General features: G+C 46.9%; 1 protein-coding gene across 1 annotated transcript; it reads right to left on the bottom strand.

Moving 5' to 3' along the window:
• Window positions 1–24,324: 24,324 nt before the first annotated feature.
• Window positions 24,325–25,806, bottom strand: LOC146181026 (52 kDa repressor of the inhibitor of the protein kinase-like). Its single transcript, XM_084577843.1, has 2 exons — window positions 25,474–25,806; window positions 24,325–24,708 (listed from the first exon to the last, which is right to left on the bottom strand). Exons 1-2 carry the CDS (start codon window positions 25,575–25,577, stop codon window positions 24,534–24,536), a joined length of 279 nt encoding a protein of 92 aa, XP_084433969.1. The 5' UTR covers window positions 25,578–25,806; the 3' UTR covers window positions 24,325–24,533.
• Window positions 25,807–26,243: the final 437 nt, after the last annotated feature.

Genomic DNA, 26,243 nt, shown 5'->3' with positions numbered 1-26,243 from the left:
ACGACTTCAAGAATTTGACATGACTGTAGACTATAAGTCGGGCCGGAAGCATTCCGGCGCAGACTGCTTATCTCGAGCTCCCGTCGATGCTCCCCCGAAGGACGATGACGACGACGCCTTTTTGGGACCGGTAAGCGCCAGCAGTTTCGCAGAACAACAGCGATCAGACCCTGAGCTGAAAGCGCTAGCCGATTACTTGGAAGGAAAGACCGCTTCCGCTCCTGGTGTGTTCAGGCGACGTTTATCATCCTTCACGTTAAGCAATGGCCTCCTCGTGAAGAAGAACTTTGCGCCCAACAAGACCGCGCAGCTTCTCGTAGTGCCTAAAACCCTTCGGCAAGAAATTCTGCAAACGTTGCACGACGAGCCCACAGCAGGCCACCTCGGATTTGCGCGCACGTTGCGTCGAATCCAGGAGAAGTATTACTGGCCGCGACTGCCTGCCGAAGTTTTCCACTACGTGAAGACGTGTCGTGAGTGCCAACGACGCAAGACGCCGCCGATCAGACCAGCAGGACTACTAAACCCGATTCCGCCCCCAATCCTGCCCTTTCAACAAATTGGGATGGATCTCCTCGGCCCCTTTCCATCTTCGTCTATGGGTAACAAGTGGATCATCGTGGCCACTGACTACTTTACCCGTTACGCCGAAGCAAGAGCACTACCATATGGTACCGCGGCAGAAATCGCCAAATTTTTTGTCGAACAAATTCTCCTGCGACACGGCGCCCCAGAAGTGCTCATCACGGACAGGGGAACGGCGTTTACGGCAGAGTTGATGCAAGCCATCCTGGAATACAGTCACACAAGCCATCGACGAACAACTGCGTACCATCCCCAGACCAATGGCCTTACGGAGCGCCTAAACAAAACGATAGCGGACATGATCGCTATGTACGTCGACGCTGAACACAAGACCTGGGACGCCATCTTGCCGTACGTGATCTTCGCGTATAACACGGCAGTCCAGGAGACGACCAGAGCGACCCCGTTTAAGTTTGTGTACGGCAGGGAGCCCACGACGACGCTCGACGCAATGCTGCCGCACGTAACCAACGAGGACAACCTTGACGTCGCCGCCTACCTGCAGCGTGCAGAAAAAGCCCGACGACTCGCACGGCTGCGTATTAAAGATCAATAGCGCACCGACAGCCGACGATACAATTTACGACGACGCCACGCAAAGTACTATTCGGAGACCAAGTGTGTGTTTGGACATCAATTCGCCGTCGCGGATTAAGTGAAAAGTTGTTGCGCCGATACTTTGGGCCATACAAAATCCTTCGCCGCGTCGGACCACTGGACTATGGCCACTGGACTATATTATTGGACCACTGGACCACTGGACTATATTCTTGTCACTACGTGACAATAATATAAAACGCTTTTTCAAACAAAAAACCTGATTCAAAGTCATATTAACCTTCTTTATGACGTCGTATCTGGCTTTAACCGACTTCATTCAAAACATTTCAAGTGTCCAAGCTAAGACCAAGAAAGGTTAAGTCTACTAGAACGTGAAGCCGTCCAAATTCAGAAAGGAGCATAAAGTATTGCTCCAATGATAAAAGCAGCCTGCCCTTTGTAAGTACGAAACTACATGCTAATGGTGATATTGCATGAAAAACTAAATGAACTACCATAATATTGTTTATTATTTCACTTATTATTTGTTCACGGGTTCCTGCTTGCTGTAGACAATCAGTGTCACCACTTGCAACAATGGGAGATAGCCGCAAACACAGCTCCACAAGAAAATCTTATGACAGATGCCACTGAAAGGCCCTCAAAGATCAACAGATTGCCGAAAACAGGCACACATTTGCACTTAAGCAGGACTAATGAAATCCAGAGTAGACATCAAAGCTACATATGACCTATCAGCTTCAGTGTAGAGGAAGGCCGCTCACTGATTTTAGCCTCATGGATTTTTTCATGTTTAAGGCTGGAGGACGAAGACGAAAGCAAGAAGGGGCACACGATGGCGATGAACTTACAGCTGTATTTTATTAGAAAAGCAGATAACGTTATACTCTAATCCAATCTGCGCCCAAGCGCAACGTGAGAAACATGCGTCAAACCCAAAATTATTTATCAAGGATTAAACCACTTCAAAAGCACATGTGTTTAAATTGAGCCATTATCCATTCTGTAGAAATCTTATTTGCCTGGCTTATACAGTGACGAAAGATGTGCTGAAACAACCGTCTGTTTTCCTTGTTATATATTGAATGCCTCAGCAGGCTCTTTGTGACATTACTGAGGATGCTAAGCATGCTAAGCAGCAAAGAACACTGCGTCTGAGACCCAAGTTTTGCCTTGAACCTGGTGTGAAAATTATTGAAAAGCTGCCCTTTGCACGCGGTGTGTCATGTAAAGCTCCGGCTGATGACAGACCCAGATGTTAGTCGAAGTGCGTTAATGCAGCTGCTAGAGGTGGTAAGATGAGCGGGCAGTGTAATCAATTTTACTCCCTGGAGAACTACCCATGCGACAAATTACTTACGTGTCATGCAGTCAGATAAATAGTCATTGCTGAGGAACAGTTTAATAATAAGGCCCATTATGCGGGGATAATGAATTTTAGTAGTTTTGCAAGGAACCCAATGAGGTTAAGCAGAAGGCTGTATCTTTCCTGCAAAGACTAAACTCGACGGATTAGCTAAGACAGATAAAGGTGCTGAGACCTGTGTGCTGGGAATTTTTGTCATAGAAGACACGCAAGCCTGATCTTCTGTTCAGAGCTTCTGATTTGCAGTGCAACACTTGGAAATTTGTTATGCCTTCATACCTTTCAAAACACTTGTCTTCACTACAGGTAGCAGACTGCTTTCAGGTACCTAACCTGCAAGAAGTAACTAAGTTCCTATTGGAAGCAAACGTGTTCCCCACATCGGGTTTTGTGTGGATGTAGTTTATATGTGTTATGCCCTCCCACATTGCCAAATGATGAAGTATGTGCGACAATGTATTGCGGAAACAAACTAACTTTTTCAAACTAACTGCGGGATCTCCACTGAATATTTTTTGTAATTGCTTTCTTCCTACCGAATAACACCCATGTTTTGCGGGATGGTAAAAGTTCCATGCAGACATCAGGGGTGTGCATAGCACAAGGATAGCCTTATCCTAACATATTACTAAGGCAGGTAATAAGAAAATAGAGATTGATATAGCTGGAAGTGTATCAAGCATTTTCCGCTATGGAGATTATTTCCTTGCGGTTGGTGGGTCCTTCGAACCTGAAGATTTGACGTGTTTGTGACGTCTTTACAAAAAATAAGTAGGGATTGACAATCACCCATGACATTCATCAGGAAGGCATTCTGTAGTTCCTTGATTTTAAACTGACGTTTCAGCCGTGTCATATCTGTTGGCAATATCCTCCTAGAAGCGAGAAGCTCTCGCTGAACTATGAGTATTTACACTCCAAGCATGTAAAAACCGGAATAGTTACGAGTTGCTTAGGTATGGCAGTGAAGACGTCCTGCCCTCATCAAATTACCTCTAGTGTCCCCACTCAGTTCTTGTTTCAAGTACAGATAAAGATATCCGAATGATGGAGTCTTCGGAGCGCGGGTCGGAATTACAAACAGCTCCTAAAAACACAGGAAGGTGGTGGTTATGCCATATATGCAATCCTTATCGCAAAGATTGATGAGAGTGCAAACTAGGCTTGGAGTTGACATTTTATTCTCAGCCCCTACCAAACTAGAAAAATTGGGGATTGCAGTACAAAAAGAACCCAAAATAAACAAGTGTAATATTAAGAATGCTAATGTCTACGTTTTGTGTCTCAAGGGTGTAGTGTACCAAATTCCTCTTCCTTGTGGCCTCACGTACACCGGCCAGACGGGTCGATGTGTCCACGCTAGGCTCATGGAGAATTGTAACTCATCAGACAAATAAGCCACGAACCTGGAGAAACATTGCATTTCTTGTAAATGCATTCCATTCTTTGTAGATACAAAAGTGTTGTTTGTGCATAATGACCGGCGCACAATGGGGGCAGCTGATGCCTGCCATATAATCAGGAAAACAGATGGGTGTATCAGCACAGCTTCCATGAATTTATCAGCCAGCGAAACGAGCCTACTGCACAAAGGACAATGCCTCAGTATTCGCATGTGTGCCTTTGAAGCGTTTTTATCCTTACTAAGTACATCTGGGCTTGACGCATGTTTTTGACGGTGCGCATGTGCACATATTTAAATAGAGCAGAAATGTATGTATGCTTTTCAATAAAAGACATTTCAGTGCCCTCGTTTGTCCTTTCTTGTTCCCGTCTTCGTCTTCTAGCGCTGTTCATTAAACATGAATGATCGCCCACCAGCCCAAACCTCCGTTATTCACTTTAAAGAACCTGAGTCACACATGTCTCGCATTCTGCCTCCTTAATCCATCGAAACGCAGTCACAAAAAACAAGAAAAAAATTTGAGTACTTATGCTGTTCTTATTTACGTATTTCCAAAATCTCAATACCCACCAACATTACTGAAAGAAGCAGGGAGAGAGACAACATTTTAGTAAACATTTATGAGTTTATAGAACTAGAAGTGACAGTAATAGAAGCTGAAAAAATGTCTTACTATTTTCCAGTTATGGGAAAAGAAAGCAATATAATTAGAGGAGCGAAAAAATGCCACACAAACTTTCAAACGATGAATGGTGCAGGGTCAGAGCACTGTGTATAAAAATGCAATCGTCCTTAAGGAGAGTGGTAGATTGACAGATTCAGTAATAATTTTGGGACGACAGCATTTATTCAAAGGAAAGTAAGATAACCCAGCTGGAGATGATTAATTTCAGATACGCTTGCACTCTATGAGTGCGTTAACAGCACAAATTGAGTGCCTTGATTGCATGCTGATTCAAGAATCCTAAGCAGCTATTTCAACAGTTTCGTAGACATTGCAAGGGTACTCAGGTTTGCCAAAGCCTTCTGGAGTCATAGTTCTATAGCAACTCTTTGACGAGAAAGGAATTGTTTCGACCGTGCAGCATGGAATAGATTTTTGACAATATATTTATGTTTTTGCATCTACAAATATATGTGTGTGATGAGGAAATAAAATACACTGCTCAGCAAGCACTTAATAATGGGAAGATTGTTTATATAGGTAGTCACTAGAGTTGTGGAAAAAGCATTACAGCTGGCTGGAGTTAAAAGTAAATGACAAATCTCTGAAAGATTCTAAATGTTTTCGGATTGTATGTTTTGATTAGTGGCAACTGCAGCTCACCTAAACATAATCGATACGGCATTTCTGCAGATGTAAGCAGTCACTTGTCTGTTCACAATATTAACATTCATGTAAGCAACCTTATCACCTGTCATAATGTCAAAGCTAAAAGCCTGGTTTGCATATGTATGGGAATTGACTGCAGATATTACCACGAGCAGGTAGAAGCATGATGCTACTTCTGAATAGTATGAATTACTTTTTTGCAAGACACAGTGCCTCCTGGCAACAATATGCCCAGGTATCACTATCCAAGTAAAGTGAGCCCACTCCACATGTCACTATCACATCATATTTTCACGTGAATGCTGCTAGTTTTCCCTTTAGACTACACCTTGCAGCTTGATGGCGCAAAGCAGGAGAGGTTATATACACCACTCAATAGAGCAGTCATTGTACTTGTAAACCACTTACCATACTCTTAGCGCTTTGGAAATGCTTTAGAAGCATGGCATGCCGCTGAGAAGAGAAACGCTCTTGTATTGGCCTAAAATAGGAGTTATATTGCTTCTCCCTTTCATTAGCTGTTTCATTCTCTCTGAAAATCATGCAATACTTTCAAACGGATAAACAGCAAGTCTACCAAATACGCATATTAAATTTCGGCATGCCAGAAAACAACTGGTGACAACTTAAACATTACTGCAGTGCTGATTTTATGAGCTGCGCACATTAACGGAAATGAAACTGTGCCATTGCAACGTGTTCAGCATTGAAAATTGCTCCTGGCCACATCACAGTAACATTTACAGTGATCAGCGGGGGATAGCTGGCAGGATGTTTTAGGTGATGGTTTATAAAGCTCGTTTGTTCGATTAGAGAGCGACATATTAGTAGTAGTCGTCGGCACCGCATGCCGGAAATCATTGGAAGGCTGCATAAAAAGCGTATCATGATATTTTTCGGTTCTAGTGATTGATCACTGTTTGGCGTGTGATACATAAAGACGAGTTAATAAAATAATTGAATTAAATTCAAGCATTGAAAAATGGAAAAATACAAAAAGGGGTTCAAAGGTGTCAAAATGGCCTGAATGAAAAGCTGCTGCTTGGTTACTAATTGTTAATATTTAAAGTGTAAAATTACCCAGTTCATAATTGAATAAAAAATGAAAAATACGGTCAAAGGTTCCAAAGCCCGGCATGGAATCTGATGTTTGCTGATGCTAGGTATCGGTATATAAACACTGAAAAATAAAACATATACATTTAAAGAAAAACATCGTCCATGTGTGTGAAACAATATCTTCCTAATTTTTTTCGTGATCACTATGTGAACTTAACGCCCATTGGCCCTAGGTGAATTTATTTTCTTACGCTTTTACAGATGTTCTCTTTTATTGCGTAAGCAACACTACTCAAGGGTTAGGCCCGCCGTGTAAACCCGGCCGGTAGCCATGGTTGACATTTAGAGCGACCGCAGATGCGGCCCTTATTCAAGCCGTCGAGTAAACCCGGTCGGTAGCCACGCCGCACCGCAGAAAAACAAGAGGACCAAGAACAAGAAGAAGAAAAAAGACAAGCTGCGTCGGCTTTGCTTACGCTACCTACCGGTTTTCCTAAAGCTAAACCTCAGCTAATTTTTGTATATCATGCCTTTTAAACTATCTTCCGCAGAAAATGCCAGGTCATCTCCGGCGAAACAGAGCATGAAGCATGCATAGTGCGGCACAATTTTCTGGTAGTCAGTTACACAGCAGTAATCGTCACTGGTCCTGCACTATTTAAACGGAAGCCCGGAATATTCGCTAGCAAATAGCGCATGCGGATCGAGTGACTTAAAGTCGTGGTGGTGCCTTTGCAGGCAATTCCGGGCTCATGCTATGCGCAGCCGTACCCGGTTATTACTGTTGTCTACCTCACTATGAGACCTAAATTCGAGAAAAAAAGAAGAATTAAACGAGAGAAAACGACAGCTTCATTAACAGTTCTACAGCAAGGAGACAGAGTGGTTGAGGCGGGATGATTTTCTAAAGCAGCTACGATAACATCGATGCACGAGAAAAAAGCTCGAATCAGTAACTTTTACCAATACCATCATCATCATCAACAGCCTGATTATACCCACTGCAGGGCGAAGGCCTCTCCCATATTTCTCCACTTAACCCGGTTCTGTGCTAGCTGCATCCACTTGACCCCTGCGAACTTCTTAATCTCATCCGCCCTCCTAACTTTCTGCCGCCCCCTGCTACGCTTTCCTTCCCTTGAAATCCATTTTCTTACCCTCAGCGACCATCGGTTATCCTCTCTTCGCACTACATGCCCTGCCCATGTCCATTTGTTCTTCTTAATTTCCACTAGAATGTCGGTAACTTGATATATTTCTCTGACCCACTCTGCACGCTTTCTATCTCTTAATGTTACCCCTACTGTTTTTCGTTCCATAGCCCTCTGGGTTGTCCTCAACTTAAATATAACTCTCTTGGTTAGTCTCAGGTTTCAGCCCCATAGGTGAGTACAGGCATTACAGGCCTGAAATATGTTATTGCCTAGCGCTGTGTTGAACACGGATGATATTACTTATCAGCGTATGTTATTACCTTGTTGGTGATGGTGGTGCCTCCAACATATTGCTGCACGCACGGCGTGGTACACAAAAGTCGTAATGCTGCAGACGCGTAAGCAGGCTTCTAAAGCATTCTTGTATGGGATACAAAAAACCAGAACGTATATATAAAATCGAAAATGCGCCACACAACATAAAAACGCGGCCATCACGTATATTGCCATCAGAGATCATGCGGGAAGGCATTAAAGGCCGCCCACGTGAGATCAGAAATGCAAAATTAACTTCTTTAAAGAAATAATGTGATTAACTACATGTGCCTAAGTTTAATCGGTATGAATAAATATTATTGTTACAACTTGTTCTGAATAACTACAATTGTATAATAGATGGATGACGTCTGCAGGAGGCTGAATAATCACCATCCAACGACCTTATATACGTATCGTTGTACATACCAGAAAGAGCAAAAGCAAAAGTTGAAGGATGTTCATTGCAGCACGATCTAGCAAGTGAGCTATATTACATCCAGGCATGGCAGTTATTTTGTGCTCCTTTAACATTTAGCGCATGCTACCTGAGTGGCTCAAAAAGAGAGCGGCCTCTAGGAATTCTGACGTAATTATTCCAAGAGGAAGTTAGGATAGCATCCACCACTCCGATGGTGCATGGGATGGAGGAATTCCCATGCCTGATTTGTCAACCGTGCCTTCCTTCACCACAAAGGCGGGAGGTCAGCTCGAATAGCTTGTTCGGGGCCGAAAGTACCAAGGGACAGAATACATGTTTGCTACTTCCTTGAGATGGTGTGAAACGTAATGAAGATAAGGCATCACCAATGGCCTGAACGTTTCATTCTCGGCAGCTAACCTCTGGCGTGGCGTTCTAGATTTTAGCTTATGATTTAGGGCATCGGCAGCAGCTGTAAATAGCGACGAAGTGAAACGTGCTGCCAAAAGCCACTTCATCGCCTTGCTCAATCATGTCATGCATGCCACTTACAGAGCAAGAGTGTACGGGTTCTCCCTTTGCGAAGCATTCGTCTAGGCTGATGTGCCTTCTTTGTAAGTGGTACTTTCATGAACATATTGTTACGTGGAAGATTTACAGTCCCAAAGCTGTCCGCACAACTAACGTTGATGAGGGCACCGATTTCACAACACTCAGCGTCGTCGTCTTCTCGGAGTCTGTTGCGCTTCTTTATCCTCATCACAAACAGCGAATACAGCTAAGTAACACTACCCCCCCGCGGGAAAAGCACAGTCCCGGTGCGGTCTATGTTAGCGAAATAGAACGTTGATGATAGGGCTTCAGACGGGACACATGCACTATTTCGGAGGTTGGAGCTGTGGACGTGGACTTCGGAACCACAGATTCAACTTCGTAGGTGACGTCGGTCACGGGGCGCAAAACACGGTAAGGGCCAGTGTAACGCGGCAAAAGTTTTTCACACAAGCCCACTCGACGGCACGGGAGCCACAGCAAAACGAGAGATCCAGGAGTGTAGTGGACATCACGGTGGCGGCTGTCGTACCGGATCTTTTGAGAGTCTTGGGATGCAGAGAGCCTGGCATGAGCTAACCGGCGGGCATCATGAGCACGGGTGACGGCATCACTGGTGTAAGTACTGGTGGCGTCTGCCGCGGGTAGAGAGGTGTCGAAGGGTAGTAACGGGTGTCGGCCAAATAATAAATAAAATGGGGAGTATCCAGCGGTAGAATGGACAGATGAATTGTAGGCGAATGTGACAAAGGGGAGATGAACGTCCCAATCTCGATGGTCGTCAGACACATACATGGCCAGCATGTCTGTGAGGGTACGGTTTAGACGTTCCGTGAGGCCGTTGGTCTGGGGTGATATGCGGTGGTGAATTTGTGGCGGACGGAGCACGAACGGAGAATTTCGTCAACCACTCGCGACAGGAAACAGCGGCCACGGTCAGTTAGTAGTTCGCGAGGAGCACCATGATGAAGAATTACGTTTTCTAGAAGGAAGTCAGCGACGTCTGTGGCGCAGCTGGTCGGGATGGCTCGGGTAATAGCGTACCGAGTAGCGTAATCGGTGGCGACGGCGATCCATTTGTTCCCCGAGGTGGAAACTGGAAAGGGGCCAAGGAGGTCAACGCCTATACGGGAAAACGGGTCAGTTGGTATGGGTATTGGCTGCATATGACCTGAAGGCAAAATTGTGGGCTTCTTCCGACGCTGACACAGTTCACACGCGGCAATGTACTGCTGGACAGAGCGGTAGAGCCCCGGCCAGTAGAAACGTCGGCGCAGGCTGTCGTATTTGCGAGAGACACCCAAGTGGCCAGCCGTGGGAGCATCATGGAACTGTTCAAGGAGGGTGGAACGCAGGTGTTGTGGAACGACGAGCAAAAGGTCTGTGCCATCTGGTCGCATATTACGTCGGTATAGGGTGTTCTCGTGGAGCACAAATAAGGCGAGAGATGGGTCAGGGCGGTCGGAGGTAAGACGGAGGATAATGGAATGCAGAGAAGGATCTAGGTGCTGTTCCTTGGCAATGTTGGCAAAGGCGGAGACAGATAAGACATATGCATCATCGTCAGAGTCTGTAGGACTAGGGGAGTCGACGGGATGACGTGACAAACAGTCGGCATCTTGGTGAAGCCGGCCGGACTTGTAGACGACGGAAAAGGTGTATTCTTGTAATCGTAGCGCCCAGCGCCCCAAACGGCCAGTAGGATCTTTGAGAGAGGAAAGCCAGCACAAGGCATGATGGTCTGTTATCACAGTAAAATGGCGGCCAAACAAATACGGGCGGAATTTCGTAATAGCCCAGACAAGCGCCAGGCACTCTCGCTCTGTAATAGAATAATTTTGTTCGGGCGTTGACAGGAGGCGGCTGGCATACGCAATCACCCTTGTACGGCCGTGTTGTTGCTGAGCGAGAATAGCTCCTATTCCATGGCCACTTGCGTCGGTACGGAGTTCAGTATTGGCGAAAGGGTTGAAGTGGGCCAAGACTGGTGGAGTAGTAAGAGCAGCAATAAGCTTTGAGAAAGCTGCAACTTGTTCAGGCCCCCAATAGAATGAAACGTCTTTCTTGAGGAGTTGGGTGAGCGGACGAGCAAGGACTGCGAAGTTCGGGACGAATCGTCGGAAATAGGAACATAGGCCAATAAAGCTTCGGACATCGCTGGATGAACGCGGAGTGGGAAAATCTGTGACGGCACGTATCTTGTCAGGGTCAGGCTCAACACCGGAAGCATTAACCAAGTGACCAAGCACTTTGATTTCCCGATGGCCGAAACTGCATTTCTTTGAGTTGAGTTGAAGGCCGGCGCGGCGGAATAGCTCGAGAATGGTAGAAAGGCGAGAGAGGTGGCTGTCAAAAGTGGACGAGAAAACAATGACGTCGTCTAAGTAACAAAGACAAGTCGTCCACTTGAAGCCGCGCAGCAATGAGTCCATCATCCGTTCGAAAGTTGCAGGGGCGTTACATAGGCCAAAAGGCATGACTTTAAATTGATAGAGGCCGTCAGGGGTGATGAACGCTGTCTTTTCACGGTCTCTCTCGTCGACAGAAATCTGCCAGTAGCCGGAACGAAGGTCGATGGATGAAAAGTAGCTGGCTCCGTGCAAACTATCAAGCGCGTCGTCGATGCGCGGAAGAGGATATACATCTTTTTTGGTTATCTTATTCAAATGACGGTAGTCAACGCAGAATCTCCAACTGTTATCCTTCTTCTTGACCAGCACGACAGGGGATGCCCAGGGGCTACTGGAAGGCTCGATTATGTCGTTCGTTAACATCTTTTCGACCTCCGTTTGAATGACGCGTCGCTCGGCAAGCGAAACACGATAGGGCCGCCTGTGGATAGGACTGGCGTCCCCGGTGTCAATGCGGTGGGTTACAACTGTCGTTTGACCCAATGGGCGGGTGCCGAAGTCAAAAAGGTCACTGTAGGTAAGCAAAAGCTTGTGTAAATCAGCGGCGAATTCAGGTTGCAGATCAGCTGATATCATGCTGTCAAGCGGATCAGGGCGCGATGTGGACGACGAGGGGGTGTTGGCAGGGACGGCAGTTGTATGATCTGTAGACAGAGCTGAAATGGCACAATCGGTCATCGGGGACAGCGAAGCTAATGAAATTCCCTCGGGCAGAACTTGAGTTGAAAAGCTGAAGTTGAGGACTGGGAGAGTGGTGCGGTTCTGGGAGATGTGCACAATTAGATGAGGAAGGGTGACGTGCCGCTGCAGCATGACATCAGTAATGGGACAAGCGAGATAGTCGCCATCTGGGACGGGTGGGAATGGCGACATAGGGATGTAAACGGCAGTTTCTGGAGGAAGGCGGCTAAACTGTGCTCATCGAAGTCGGGGTGAGCAGGAGGGATCTTCAGAGCAGAGCGGGAGGTCCAAGCGAAGTAGGCCACTAGAGCAGTCGATAAGGGCAGAGTGGGCTGTTAAGAAATCAATGCCAAGGATAACGTCGTGGGGGCATTCATGTAGGACGGTGAACAACACTGGGGCAATTGTAACTCGCGCCGTACACATGCCAACCACGGCAGCAGGGCTGCCATTGGCGACGCGAACTGTGGACGAGACGGCTGGCGTAAGGACTTTCTTGAGGCGACGACGAAATGAGGAGCTTAGAACGGACAGTTGGGCGCCTGTATCAATTAGAGCAGAAACGGGGACTCCATCCACAAGGACGTCGATACGGTTATTTTGTAGGGCAGGGGTCAACAGAGGCTTTTCAGTCCGGGTCATAAATGCAGCGTCACCTCCGGGAGCTGCATTGGCTAGTTTTCCGGTAAGTGGCCAGAGTAGGACGTTGGCGAACTGCGGCGAGGATGAGGAGAACGCGAACGTCGTGCTTGCGGGGATGGTGAACGGTTGGCAGGACGGACAGTGGAACCGGGGTCAGCAAGGGTCTGGTCGGGACGAGGTGGGGAATAGCGAGGGGCATAGTCTCCGCGGCGGTCAACGTAGGTGTACTGACGAGATGGCGTGTACCAGCGACTACGGCAGTGGCGGGAAATGTGGCCAACGCGAGAACAAGTAAAACAGATGGGGCGATTGTCATGGGTACGCCATTCATTTGGGTTGCGGTAACGATATTGGGGCGAGAAACCGGCGTTGGTTGAGGTGGCAGCAATCACTGGAGGGGCAGGTCCTGAATCCGTGGTGTCGGTGGTGCTGGTAGAAGGGAGGCCCATATTCGCAACCTCTTGGCGAACAACGGCCTTAATAAGTGATATGGTAGCCAGGGTGTTGTCGGGTGTATGCGACAGCGAGGCCGCGGGAGTCATTGCCTCAAGCTCTTGGCGGACAATGCGTGTCAAAGTGCTGTCTTTCGCAGGCGGTCGAGGAGTCGGGATATCGATACAGGAGGAGCTAGCAGCCGTGTTCGGCAGCCGGTCGAAACGGTGATATATGCGCCTCTGTTTCGCCCGCTCGAAACGTCGGCACACCTGCAGCACAGAGTCCACGGTGGAGCAATCCCTGCACAACAGGAGGTTGAAGGCATCGTCGGCAATGCCTTTTACTATATGGCCAACTTTATCCTCCTCAGGCATGCCTTGGTCGACTTTGCGGCATAGAGACAGGACGTCTTGGATGTAAGTGAGATATGACTCCGTAGACGTTTGGGCCCGAGAGGCGAGCGCTTTTTTGGCGGCAATGTGGCGGCCAATAGGCTTTCCGAATAGGTCGTGCAGCTTTTGTTTGCAAATATCCCAAGATGTTAGCTCGTCTTCGTGGGTTTCAAACCACACCCGCGCGGTCCCAGCCAAGTAAAATATTACATTCGCGAGCATGAGTGTGGCATCCCACCTGTTGTGCTTGCTCACGCGCTCGTATAGGGCTAGCCAGTCGTCCACGTCGACGTCGTCGGTCCCGCAGAAGGTTCCGGGGTCACGGGGGTGGGCCATTACAACAGCAGGGGCGGCGGCTGTAGAGGTAGAGGCGTCGGTAGTCATCGTGGTGGTTCCGATGTGGCGGCCGCTGCGGAGATCCAGCTTGTGACAGGGGATCGAATAGATTAACCTCCACCAAGAGATGTTACGTGGAAGATTTACAGTCCCAAAGCTGTCCGCACAACTAACGTTGATGAGGGCACCGATTTCACAACAATATATCAAGAGACTGCGGAAGCTAGTTAGCTGGGAGCTTCGGAGGCAAGATGTGTACCAAGGCTCGCTTTGTGCGGCATGTTATAAAATCTATGCCACCTGCTGATAGATGGTAGCAAGTTCTGCGTTCTATCAGACGCCACTGCTCACGAATTGGTAGCAATGAAGACGTGTGTGGCCTCCAAGGCGAATCAAGAATACCGTGAACGCTGCTTTATATAAGGTACGGAGTGCTTAAAGAAAAAAAAAACAGCCCCAAAAAGATCTACCGAGCGCAGGAATGGCAATGTTCGAGAAGTATTAGATTTTATGAAAGTGAAGAGTTTGCGCATTTTGCAGGCTGACGAGGCAGGAGCGTTTTTGGTGGTAGAGAATGAATTGCATAACGAATAAGCGCTAGATATTGTGGCAAAAAGCTAAAAGCACTGCAGAATCTGCATTGGAGTAACGCGAAAGCACGGATGCTGCTTTTGATTGCTTCTGCTTGCTTTTAGTTGCTTCTATAGTTGCCTAATTCACTTCTTGTTTGCCCATTTTAGTGTTCGGTACTTTGAAATTGCGCGCCAATCTCTTCCTATGCCCTTTTTGTCTCTGCTTCCAGTCGCTTGACGTCACATCCTCTACGTCACAATAATTCACTTCTTCGTCACCTATTTTAGTCTTCGATACTTACAAATTGCGCGCCAATCCCTTTCCCTGCTTCTCTTCGGCTCTAATTCCGGTTGCGTGACGTCACCTCATTGACATCACCGTAATTGACTGCCATAATTAACCACTTTAGTCTTTGGTACTTTCAAATTGCGCGCTAATTTCTTTCTATTTTCTTTTTTCATTTTCACTCGACCTCAGGTTGCGTGACATCACTTTTTTGGCATCACCGTAACTGATTTAAAAAACTGTTTTGTATTTGATACATTCAAATGTGGCGCCAAGCCATTCCCTAATAAGACCATTTTCGCCTCCTACTTCAATTACCAATTGGCCTAATTAGTTTTCCGAACACAACATTACATCAGCCGCTATCAACTGACACGCCTCATTAACATCTACCACTTCTCAATTACTAGCAACTGCTGCGGACACAATTTTGCCGACGGGGCCTGCGGACATGGTCTGCGGACACTGCCTGCGGACACAGTATACGGACAGAAATCTGTGAACATAGCGAATTAACGCCGTCGCGTTAAAACAAACTTTGTACCGTTTAAGATAAACGAGGTCAGAGCAAAAGCTAAGTTTATGGATCTCCACAAAAAAACTGGAAATGTCTCCCTGGCAAAGGACATAGTCGGATTTGTATCAGTGTTTTTAAGCGCTAAACCACATAAGCCGGACATACTTTCAGGGCTGTTAGTGAGGCTTGGTTCTGTAAGACAATTCTTGCAGAAGAAATTTCGGCTACTAGTGGTGAATGACCCGTTCAGGACCAAAAAATGTGTTAAGTGTAGGAGTTTTTGCAAGGCAGTGAACAGACCGAGTGTTTTTGAATGCATATCGAATAATTATTCTACACAGTGCCGCAGTATGAACTTTTGTACCTGTAAAGTGTGCATTGCAGCTGACGATGTGACTGCATTTCATAATGGTACCGGATGTTGTGTGGGGAAAGTTTTAAATCCCCCTTTGGAATATTATCTTCTGGGTACATTATTTGTATTTATTGACCAGCCGATTTTGAAAAAGAGTGGCAATTTATTGGATATTGCGCTACTCCAGCTTCTCGTTATATATTGTAGCTTGTACTGACCGGACCTTACACAATGCTTTTAAAGGGATGATGGTCAAACATGTTTATAGCTGCGTTGACGACTTTCTAGTGGCTTTGAATTCTAACACTTCCTACTAGAATACAATTTATGAAATCCTGATTGATTTTGAGCAATGGTATTATTTTAAGCAGCAGTCAATAATATTTCTTTGGAATATGAAATTAACAGTGTGCCAGCATTGCTTTTCAATTTAAGCAGCTGGCAACTAGTGCTGCCTAAAATTAGCAAATAATTGCAGTATTCCTTTTTCGAACGAGAAGAAATTCTCTGCGATATGTGAGCAAAGTTTAGGTGCTAGATAATACGACTTGCTCTTCCAGGAAACGCCATTTTATGGGGTAATTGTCCTTTTTTTTATAAAAATATATTTTTTCGTTGAGAGCACATCGTACTGAAGAAAGCTTAAAGCAATAGATCTGAACAATAGGTGTAATTTTGTAAAAGGGCTAAACAGTTCATTATTATAGACACATACTCTTCTAACAATGTCAGCTACTCTTCTCTACACAACCTGTACGCAGAAAAGAACGTCAGCGTGAGTAAAAGTGACGTCATTGTATTGTATATATGTTGCCTTTTGCTCCTGGCGTGGCACTATTACTTTCTGAAGGGAGGCAGTGCTCCGCAAAAACATGGACAATAGGTGCATCTTTCTTTTATTTGCTCTCTTTTCTACAGCAATTTCCGCTAGTCGTAGAGCGGAAGGAAATATGACCATCGAAATTATGAAGGAGGTAAGATCAGCTTCTATAGCATCCTAAAAACCTTTAAAGCAGTCTCCAAAAAATCTTTAATGGACTGAATAGAGTACTTGTATGCATTCTTGTCAGCGTTTAACGATTGTGGCAGGATTTAATCGGCACTTTATTGTTAGAGACAAGAAGTATTCGGTCTGTACAATAGCGAACATTGATTTCTCTAATTGCCTGCCAAAGGGTTTATGAGCCTTGCTGCCGCCGAAGTAATAAAAAGATACCACAATCCATCATTCACATGCGCATGGGGTACCAACGGGTTGGGAGGCGGACCGGTAGACGAACATGGCCGATTTCAAAGTACTTTCGAGGGAGCTTTGCGAGGCATCGTCTTCGTGATTGGTTTTGCCACTCACTCTTGAAGTTTCACGCTGCGCAGGGCACTCACGTAAAATATGGTTTATAGGAAGAGGATACTGAGTGCTCTAAACTACGAAAATATGATGACTTTACTTTTATGTGGAATCGTTCTTAAATCCAGAGGCTTACTTAAGCGAACTGTACATTCCCAGCAATGTTGAAATGCCGAAGCGATAAAGAAGAGGCTGGAGAGAAAATCAGTTAATAATCTGTTTGTAAGACTTGAACACTTCCAAGTAATAAATGACGTTCAGCACGGCTTTTCGATAATGTTGCATCTAATAATGGCGGAGGTATAGTATGACATGAACAAGTCTGCCCTCCGTTGTTTTAAAATTGTCGACAAATATTGCCGAGTTTAGGATTCACACAAAAAACGTACTGCACCATTGTCATGCAAGTGTGAAAATAAAAGAAAAGTGAAGCTGGATGCGCAACCACCGTCTGCTAGATCAAATACCACGTGACGGTTTAGCGAGGACATCATGGGAGAAAATGCAATCCATGAACTTGTTTCCTCAAAATGCTTATCCTCCACAACAACGTTCTGGAGAGTAAATGATGACATTTGTAGGGATTCTTAAATTTCATCTATGCACCGCACCTATTTGAGGTACAGGTCTACTATCATGTCGTGTGTGGTGGACATAGAAAGAAAAAGGAGGTTAACACTCAAATAAGGCAACAAATTCAGCTTTGTGCAACACTAACATGAATGCAGAAGTGTGTTTACAAAAGATAGAGGTGAATTAAACATCCGTTAGAAAACCTGGCTGAAGACTACGCTCAGCTGCACAATCCAGTACACTATAGATGAATACAGATCTCAAAACTCCCGTATGAGGGCTTCTTTAAAGCCGCTGTCAGAATGCTTCACCTCTCAGAGGCTGTGAGACACAAATCGGCTAACAGTGCAAGAAGTAAGCGCTGCTGTTTGTGCGGGCAAGCTTAAAAAGCAGAGAGAAAGCTTCGATGGGGAAACTCAAAACATCATACGTGACTGAAGAACAAACAGCGCACTGCACATACGCGAAAATGGCGCTACTAGACCAGCGCAGTTCTACCACACTAACGGTCCTCACGTGTAATCCACACAGTCACATATACCATCCTGTTATGAAACTCGTTTGTATCGCGCGCTATCTTGGACGCGAAAGACGAACCAAAACCCCAGGTGGTACCTTGTCTCAAGAGACGCCGCCTTTACACATGATGAGCGTTGAGGAGGCTCGGGTGGAGGGAGTCGGTGCTGCCACGTCACGTTGGCTGGATGCTGGTGTTGAGTGTTCTCGTACCGGTGACGAGGTCTCAGAGGTAGCGACAGCAGCTGGCTGAGTCGGCGTTTCGGAGGCGTTGACAATGGGCCCGCGTTCCGAAGACGGGGTCAGCGTCGTGATTCACGAGACCGGGGCATCAGTCAGTGGACCACCCTGGTCGGTAGTCTTCCCGATCGAACACCTACTGGAGCAGCTGTCGGCCGTGCGCCAACGTGTTGCACTTAAAAGGTTCTTCCTCTGTTGTTGTTGTTGCGAATGTAGGAACAAGCAAAAGAAAAATTTGGAGGACGCTTAAGCTTCGCTTCTAAGAATGGAACGCGATAGCGTTATCGCGCCCCGTTCACACCGTCTACTCATTGCTTGTCGCGCTTTTGAGTGACACAAAGACGTAGTTCACATGATACAACACTCGTTAACTTTTTCAAAACATGACTGTTTGGTATGTTCTGAAATGCGATTCTGACGGCGCTGCTAGACGGCACCGCTTTCATTAAACGTCTCTCAAGAGCGAGCTCATGTTCCGACGCTTCATGCCCTAGCGGTGATGTCATCGCTTCCCTAGCGGCCTCTGCGAGAGGACCTCCAGTTCGCGCATAAAAGCGCTCCTTCGCTTACAATGCGGCTGAGGCGTGCACTGAAAAGCGAGCCTCTGTTTCGAATTCCTTCATAAAGCAACTTTCTATACTTATTTTTATTTATCAATCCTTCTGGGACGTAGAAGCGCTGCCAGCTACCTTGTCAAAACTCGTGGGCCTCAAGTTGCAGTTGTCGTTCGTCGGCAACATCGTTCCCGATCGGAGCCGGTGCGATGAAGATCTCGGAGGCCATGCCCTGTCTTATTCCATGCGCCACACGCTTGATGGCGCTACGTGCACGCCAAGCGAAGAGGAAGTACAGCGGAAAAGTAATTTGCCACTCGCTTAACTGCGTGTTCTGTATTTCTGCAATTTACATGCTCATATTTATGATTATACGACACAATACTCTTTTCTAAGGGACATTTCTGAGACAACACCTAAATCAATGCACGCGCCTTTGTCGATTTCAAACCATCTAGCTGGCTTGACGGAGTATTTAGCGTGCTCGTCTCGCAAACCGGAGACCACGTTCGAATCCTCAGGTCGGCGATTTTTCCTACTCGTTTTTAGTTAATAATGCTTCTGGGATCTTTCGCTCACGGCCAACGCCGGACGACGCGGGGCAGCGGCCGCAGACGACGACACCGACATTTCTGCGACACGGGGCCGTTAACGCTATGGCGTTAAAATGCACGGGCCTGCTCCTGGCTCCATAGCTGAGTCATCTCCGCTGCCTCGTGCAGACAGAAGAGAAAATAGAGAAGAAAGATAAGGAGCGAGAGAACAACGTCCGTCGCCACAGCCGTCGTCCAACACCGTAGCGGTGGCGGTTGCAATGATGGCTTGCAACAGGTAAACGTTCTGTGGCAGTATAGCGCCCGCCCTTAGCGGTTGGTACCTACCTTTCCCAGCCCCGTAGGGCAAGAAGCAGCCGATCCTCCGGCTTTCCGCGCTCTGTCCAGGTCACCAAGCCTCTTTTTATACGTTACTTTATTTTCTCCTTATTCCGCCTCGTTTTTGGCTTCGTGATTGCCTTCTTCATTTCCCAAAATACCAGTGCTGTCTTTTTTTTTCTCTCTTCCCTCTTATAACTAGCCTTCGCAGCACAGACATTCTTTATACTGGAAAGGTACAGCGCAGAAAGACACAAAACATAAGGAAGACGGACCATTGCATTAGCTGCAGGTCATCCCACTTCCAAAACTATTATTTCCGACTCGTTGGGGGGCATGTTGAAACGTTGAGCATGGCTGGGTACGGTATCTAGTCTATCGCCTTCTCCAAAACGGCGTCTACACCGGGGACCCCGCTTACCGGAATATCATTTGGGCTCCTGCTCACATGGGCCGTGAGTGAAATGAGGCCGCTGTCTCACTAGGCATTTCCCTCCGACCCCATGATCACGAACTCGAAATAACTCCAGTCTATACTTTTAAATATTGTTTAACTATATCACTCTGCCCACAGCCTCTATCCCCGCCCATGTAAAGGCTTGTCCAAGGCGTAGGAGTGGCTTCTATTCCGTCCTTATACAAATAGTTGCTGTGCCTGGCAGCTCTAAAACACTTCGACCATTCTTTCTCGGGCAGTTGTCCGCACTGTGCGGATAAATGTTCGGACATTTACCACATGGTGAGGGCCTGCACCTCCAACCCTGCCATTTCCCCTCATCCCAACCCCACCGGGGAGGACTGGGAGGTGACCTTGCATGGATGCTCTGACCTACAAGCCCAAAAGGCCTTGGTTGAGCGGGCCCGGGCTGCGACCGACACTACTTGAGTCCAGTACTAATGACCCCAGCTAGTGCTTGCGAGAACTGGGCCCGCTTGCACAAAACAATCTTAAGACTGTCTTAGCTAAGTACAGACTTAACTGGAGTCTAAAGAATAGGCCACTAGCATGGCCGCTTAAGACTGGAGTCAAGACTGGGCTTCAGTCCTGACTTGAATAAGTCGCTTGTATGATTACGACTCTAGTGCTGTCTTGGTTAAGACACAAGGACGCCAGGTGTCTAAGTAGAGAAATTAGGGAAATACAGGAATGCGCTGGCACAGTCCCTGCTGTAAGATCTACACATTCCGTCAATTTTGCGTTGTGTAAAATCCGTGGCATTGCTGTTTGCGGCTTAAGATTGTGTTACGAGGAAAAATGCCCCAAGTGGTTGCTGAGGCCGTTCTGGGAAGCCACTCTGGTGAACATGAACCCGAAGCGTTCGACGTTCGGAACACGAGCCGTCTTAAATAAGCTTGGTCTTTCTAAAGACACCATTTAAGTCTGGACTTAGCTCGGACTTTATCGTGCAAGCCGGCCCTGGTTTCTTAAGGGCTGGTCCAGTCATACCTCTCCGTGGACGCTCTTTTGAGCCAATAAATGTCTTTCATCACCACCACCGATGTGCACAGACTCGCAAATAAATTTTTATTGGAAAGAAACGATATTAAACAATTTTTTCAAGTGATAACAAGAAGCCTATAGCACTTGCGTGAAGCACTTCGCAAAGGATTAAAACATATCATAAGTCACAATCACTAGAAGATATGTTTCTAAAATAAGTTTTCATTCCTTCTGCCTTGAATAATAAAGACAAAATTATGAATTATCCAGGAACGACATCTCTTTATATACTAATATAACCAAAGGGTGCCTCATACATTGGTACTGTCTTTTTCGAGTCAAGTAGAGCCTCCATAAGCTCTTTTGCTGTTTTATCTCGGAGTCAAAATAAAATCTTAGTGTTCGTGATTAAAGGGCAGCAGTTGTTTCTTTTCATGTTTTTCACAGTTCCTCAGTGCAGTAGTTCATACACTACAGTTTTACAGCAGTGTATGAAATTCCACTATATAAGGCTACAATATATATATAGGACAAACCGGAAGGTGCATAAATATTCGTTTGCGAGAACATCTGAGATCCCTCTATGATACTAGCTAATCAAATTCGAAGGATCACTGTCGTAACTGTGAAATAGACGAAAAGATGTGATTGGTTACTGGAAGCGAGAGCCTTCATTCGTTCGCTGTATACCAACCTCATCTCCAAATGTTGCCGCTGTAAAGAAGATGCGCTGGCGCCAGCGTGCCGGCACGAGACGCGAGGCACCCTTTGTTCACTCCAGGACCTGCAAGCGAGCTCGCCCTAAAATAAAGCTCGTTATAGTATTTGTGTAGTGCTGGGTGGCGACGAATCCATAAAATGAATGAAACCAGATACGAATGAAGAGTTTGAGCTTTCAGAGTTTGTACTACTGACAGGTGATCGAACGCTTTAAGACGAGCTCTATATTCTAGTACTGCTCAGGCCCACCACCAATTCTTGGGAGTTTAGGCTGCAGGCTTTTTTCCCAGGCCATGGACTCTGGGAAGCCGAGCACATGGCCGGGATATGGCTTGTACCCATTGGAGGAAACCAGTGGGTGTCCGGCCGGCAGGGGGAGGCGAACCCACCACCTCCAGTAGCCGAGGCGGGTGTTTCACTACGAGGCCATGGCTACGGTGATGATAGTCTCGACTGCCCTTTCGTTCTTGCCACCAAAAAGGATGGCTCCATCCACTTTTGCGTTGACTATCGGCACTTGCCGACGGCCTTGACTATTTGCGATGGAAGGAAGCACTGCAACGCTGGCGTATTGTCTCGCTCCTCTCCAACCCCCTGAAAGTGTTTGCAATGCCTACATCAACTGTAGTCCTCGGTTGTTGACCTTCATGACAGTCGAGCAGCCCAGAAATACCTAGATCACGTCCCTTCTCGCTTTTCTTTCGGACCCTGACCCCATTTCGATGCCTCATGCAATTCGACACCAGGCTGCTCGTTTCCCAATTTGAGATGTCCTCTGGAACAGCTGGGTCATTGTAGTGGTAGATCACCTCAGCCGCTATGCCGAAACCGCCTCTCTATCTGCTGCTACAACGCGCCGGCCCGAGATGCGAGCACCAGCTGTTCAAGTCAAGACCTGCAACCCCTATTAAGCGAGCTCGTGCTACAATAAAGCTCGTGTTACTGATTGTTGTTTCCCGTACAGGGGTCAGGGGACTCACCTCGCACGTAACTGCGGCCGGTGACGAAAATCGGGCGTTATATGGCCATGGCGAGTGGCACTGTCGGTTGGGGACTCGGCATTCCGCAAGTAGTTGTCGATTCTTTCGAGTCTTTTTCCAGGATGGGGTCGTGGGGCCTTGATGGCGAAGTCACGCAGGCCGATGTGTATGTACGGACAGCTGACTGCTTCGAAGCTCAGCAGGCTGTTGTTGAAAGTCCTCCAGGAGTCGCATTTCCTGGGGCTGAAATGTCATTCTTAGGGTTGGCGGGCGGGGGCCGCGGGAGAGCGTTCAGAAAGAACTCGTTTTTAACTAGTACGTTTTTTTGGGTCGCGTCAGGGTATAGGACAGTGTGCGGTAGCGGCTTAGTTCATAACTTAGAATTACATTGTGTCTGCCAAGGTAGGATTTCCACGACTGTAGCACCAGGCGCAATTATTTTCGGACGACTTCGTGGATAGGACCAGGCGTAGGTATTCTCTGACTACGCGGATAAGGTCCTGTAAGTCATTTGCTACACGACCAAAGCTAATGCCATTTCTAAAGTATGGTAACTGCGATTGACATGCAAATGTGTGCACCTTCAATATGTTGCGAAGATGACTGCGCTGTAAACGAAAGCAGCCTTTAAATTGACATTCATATCTTGCATTCCTTGTAACCAACTTGTTGATTAGGACTATTAATTACGAAGTTAGCGGCAGTGTCGGCGGCGTTTGTTTAGGAAAGGGCACGGAAGGTGCGCACGTCTGCGCTCGACTGCGAAAAGCGTGGGAGTTTCGACGTTTTCGCCAGAGCGTTCGCTCGGCGTATTAAGGCCCGTCGAAAAATGACCGAGCTTGGCCTGATGAAGAAAGCATATGGCATATTCATAACGCTTGCCATATTGGATACCGCGAGCTTACCGCAGCGACGCTGCCCGCGAAAGCGGCCGACGACGGCGCTCTGGCCGTGTGCTAGGCTCTAGTCGTCGCTATGCCTAAACGCCTGAATGGTTTAGCATCAAAGCCGTAGCTAGAAGCACTTTGGAAATAGTAAATTTTTTTAATTCCTTCATCAAATTAAGCGCTTAATATTCAAGTTGAACAGAGCATGCTTTTCTGAAGGTGGCGAAAGAAATTTGCCGTGTCGGCGAGTCTGGCCGACGGACCGCGGCAGCAGGAGCGACCTGTTCCGCTCGCGCTGGGTGCGGTGGCTACGGCAAGGTAGATATACAATGGTAGCGAAGGTTCCATAGACGCCCATTGGTCCAAAAAATGGCGGCTCATGGGCACCGCCATATTGGGGGGCAACTACGTATGAGTGACGTTGAATGACGTCACGCATACGTATGTTTTAAGCGCGAATTTTAAAGTGGTCTTTTTATAGAACCCGCCTTTTCAAGCCGGTATCTCATGAAGGCTGCCTTTCAGTGCGCACCAACCTTTGTCAGTCGAATGTGCTCGAGTTCCTGCTAGTTATGGCCTTGCTAATGTGCAATTCGGAACCCAGTGAACGTTACTGGCAAAGAAGGCCGCATAGAAAGGCAGCAACACTTTCAGACGCTGGCTTACCTTGGCTGGCTAAGAATGCAATCATGCATGATTCGTAGTGGAAACCTTGGTGGAAATACTGGTGCTAGTACTTTTTGAGTACAAGGTATGATGCGCAAAGCACAGGCTCAAGTGCACAGTTTGCAATACAGTGTACGGCAAGTATGGTTTTCATATTCATGGTTTATTACGGCAACCAAACAAATACAGTGATAAAGCACACCAACAAAAATACACGTCACAGGCAGCTCAAGCAGTAGTTTCTTTAAGCTGGCTATTCATCTTAATGGTCACAGCGCGGATAGAAAAAAGCCCTGCAGTTCCACGAACGTTGCCAGGTAGGAAATTGAAAAGCATAGAAGACAGTGCTAAGACAGCTTCAATTGAGGCAAACATGACATGACATAAGTAGGCGCATCAACACGGGTCGCAGCCTTTTTGACGACAGATACGCAGACGGTTCGAAGTGCTTGGAACAAACCCGCAAGTCTCGCAGCTGCCATGGTGTCTTCTCCAGGCTGACGTTGTGGTAGAACTGCACCCACGCTCTGCACCTGGACGTGATGCAACGTGCACGTTATTCACAATTGCGCCGTAAGGAATACTGCATACTCCAAACGCCAATGCGTCATTATTCCTGTCAATGCTAACTGCAGTACATTATATTTCCATTATATCTGAACTATGGTAGTAAATGCTCGCCCCAAGCTCTCAGCGCCTAAGAGTGCGGTTACGTATGCTCGTCCTCATGGCATGCGGGTAGCTATACTTTTCTATGGTAAAGCTTGACGAGAATGAAGTGCGTTTAAAGTTACCCTAACGGTCATGCATATGCAGAATAGCAATAAGAAGACAGGCAGTAACTCCTGCTGAGTGAATTCAGTTAAAGCACCCTCAAGGCCGCGCATACACACGTGGCTGAATTTTGATACTACCAGTTGCGAGGGTCAAATTGGCTTCGCGGTGTTGGAAAACTAAACAGTGTTGTGCTCAGACTTGTCAGGCAGCACAATTGGTTTTAAATTGGCATTCCGGTCAGTGGCATGCGCGTGATTGCTCCTGAGAGCCGGGTATCAAGTTAACGCTGGTGATAGCCGGCTGCATGAAACTCACCCTAAATCAGACAAATGGTGGACCTCTTTCGCACAGCTCAGCACTTAAAGTGTGTGCCCTGTAGTGTAGTACATAAATATTCCCGAAAACATGAAGCCACATGCGCACGAACTGGTTACAGAAACAGAAGCGAACAGCCCAACGAAAGCATTCGGAGCATACCTAGAGCAGACGCCTTGTAGCAGACGACACTGACAAGAGCTCACCTGTGAAAGTCCAGCGGGAAGCGGTGTAGCTTGACACCGACGGCACTGTCCATGCTGTCGCAATGTGCCACGGCGCATCGTTTCTTCACACGCTGCAAGGTCATCTTGAAATAAGGCGCTAAGCGCTTCAAAAGAACAGCGCGAAGCGTGCAAAGACGGAAAAAGACTTCTCACTGGCCGCACGTCGAAGGAAACGACCAAAACCGAGAAAACTGCCGCAGCGGTGCAGCGGGGTGCAAATTTTACAAAACGGTGACAGAGACGCGACGCGCAAGGACGACGAAAACTTCGCAAAAGGGGCATTTCGAGACTGGCGATAAGAAACCGCTTCGTGAGCTCCCGCGGCCGCTGTGGCTGGGTGCCGAAACAAGGCCTGCAAAGTCAAGCTGCAAATGCACCGCACACTCATCAACAGGGGGCGTAAAGAGAACGTTGCAAAAAATTAAAAATGAGGAGTAATGTTTTGCTAAAATAGTTTACCTATTTTATAAAACGTGGCATTAAAATATTTATTTCTTTATGTTGTTTTATAGCGTTTTTATTTGTGCTTTTGAATTTCATTATCTAAGTGTTTCGGTCCCCCCAAAGTGGCTGTGCTGCTGTCGCGCTAGACCGTTTTTGGGCCCAGCCTTCGCTACCATTGTATATATACCTTGGCTACGGGTTGGCTGGCAGCAGTGGGTGCCAGTTTTTTTTTACCATGGTATTTGGCATATTTCGCAAACATGACTAGCTGCACAATTATAGGAACACAGTAGTATTTAATGCAG

This window comes from Amblyomma maculatum, chromosome 8 (genome assembly GCF_055883805.1).
Source record: "Amblyomma maculatum isolate TAMU_Amacu chromosome 8, ASM5588380v1, whole genome shotgun sequence".
In the NCBI taxonomy this organism is placed as follows: domain Eukaryota; kingdom Metazoa; phylum Arthropoda; class Arachnida; order Ixodida; family Ixodidae; genus Amblyomma; species Amblyomma maculatum.
The sequence above is the reverse complement of the archived record's forward strand: the minus strand, read 5'-3'. Positions and strand labels throughout refer to the sequence as shown.

Bases quoted from the DNA above. Each gene is read 5' to 3' on its own strand.
- LOC146181026 (XM_084577843.1), bottom strand. From the start codon at position 25,577: ATGACCTTGCAGCGTGTGAAGAAACGATGCGCCGTGGCACATTGCGAC. The intron at 24,709-25,473 runs GTGAGCTCTTGT...CATCACGTCCAG, and splicing joins TTCCCGCTGGACTTTCACAG to GTGCAGAGCGTGGGTGCAGT.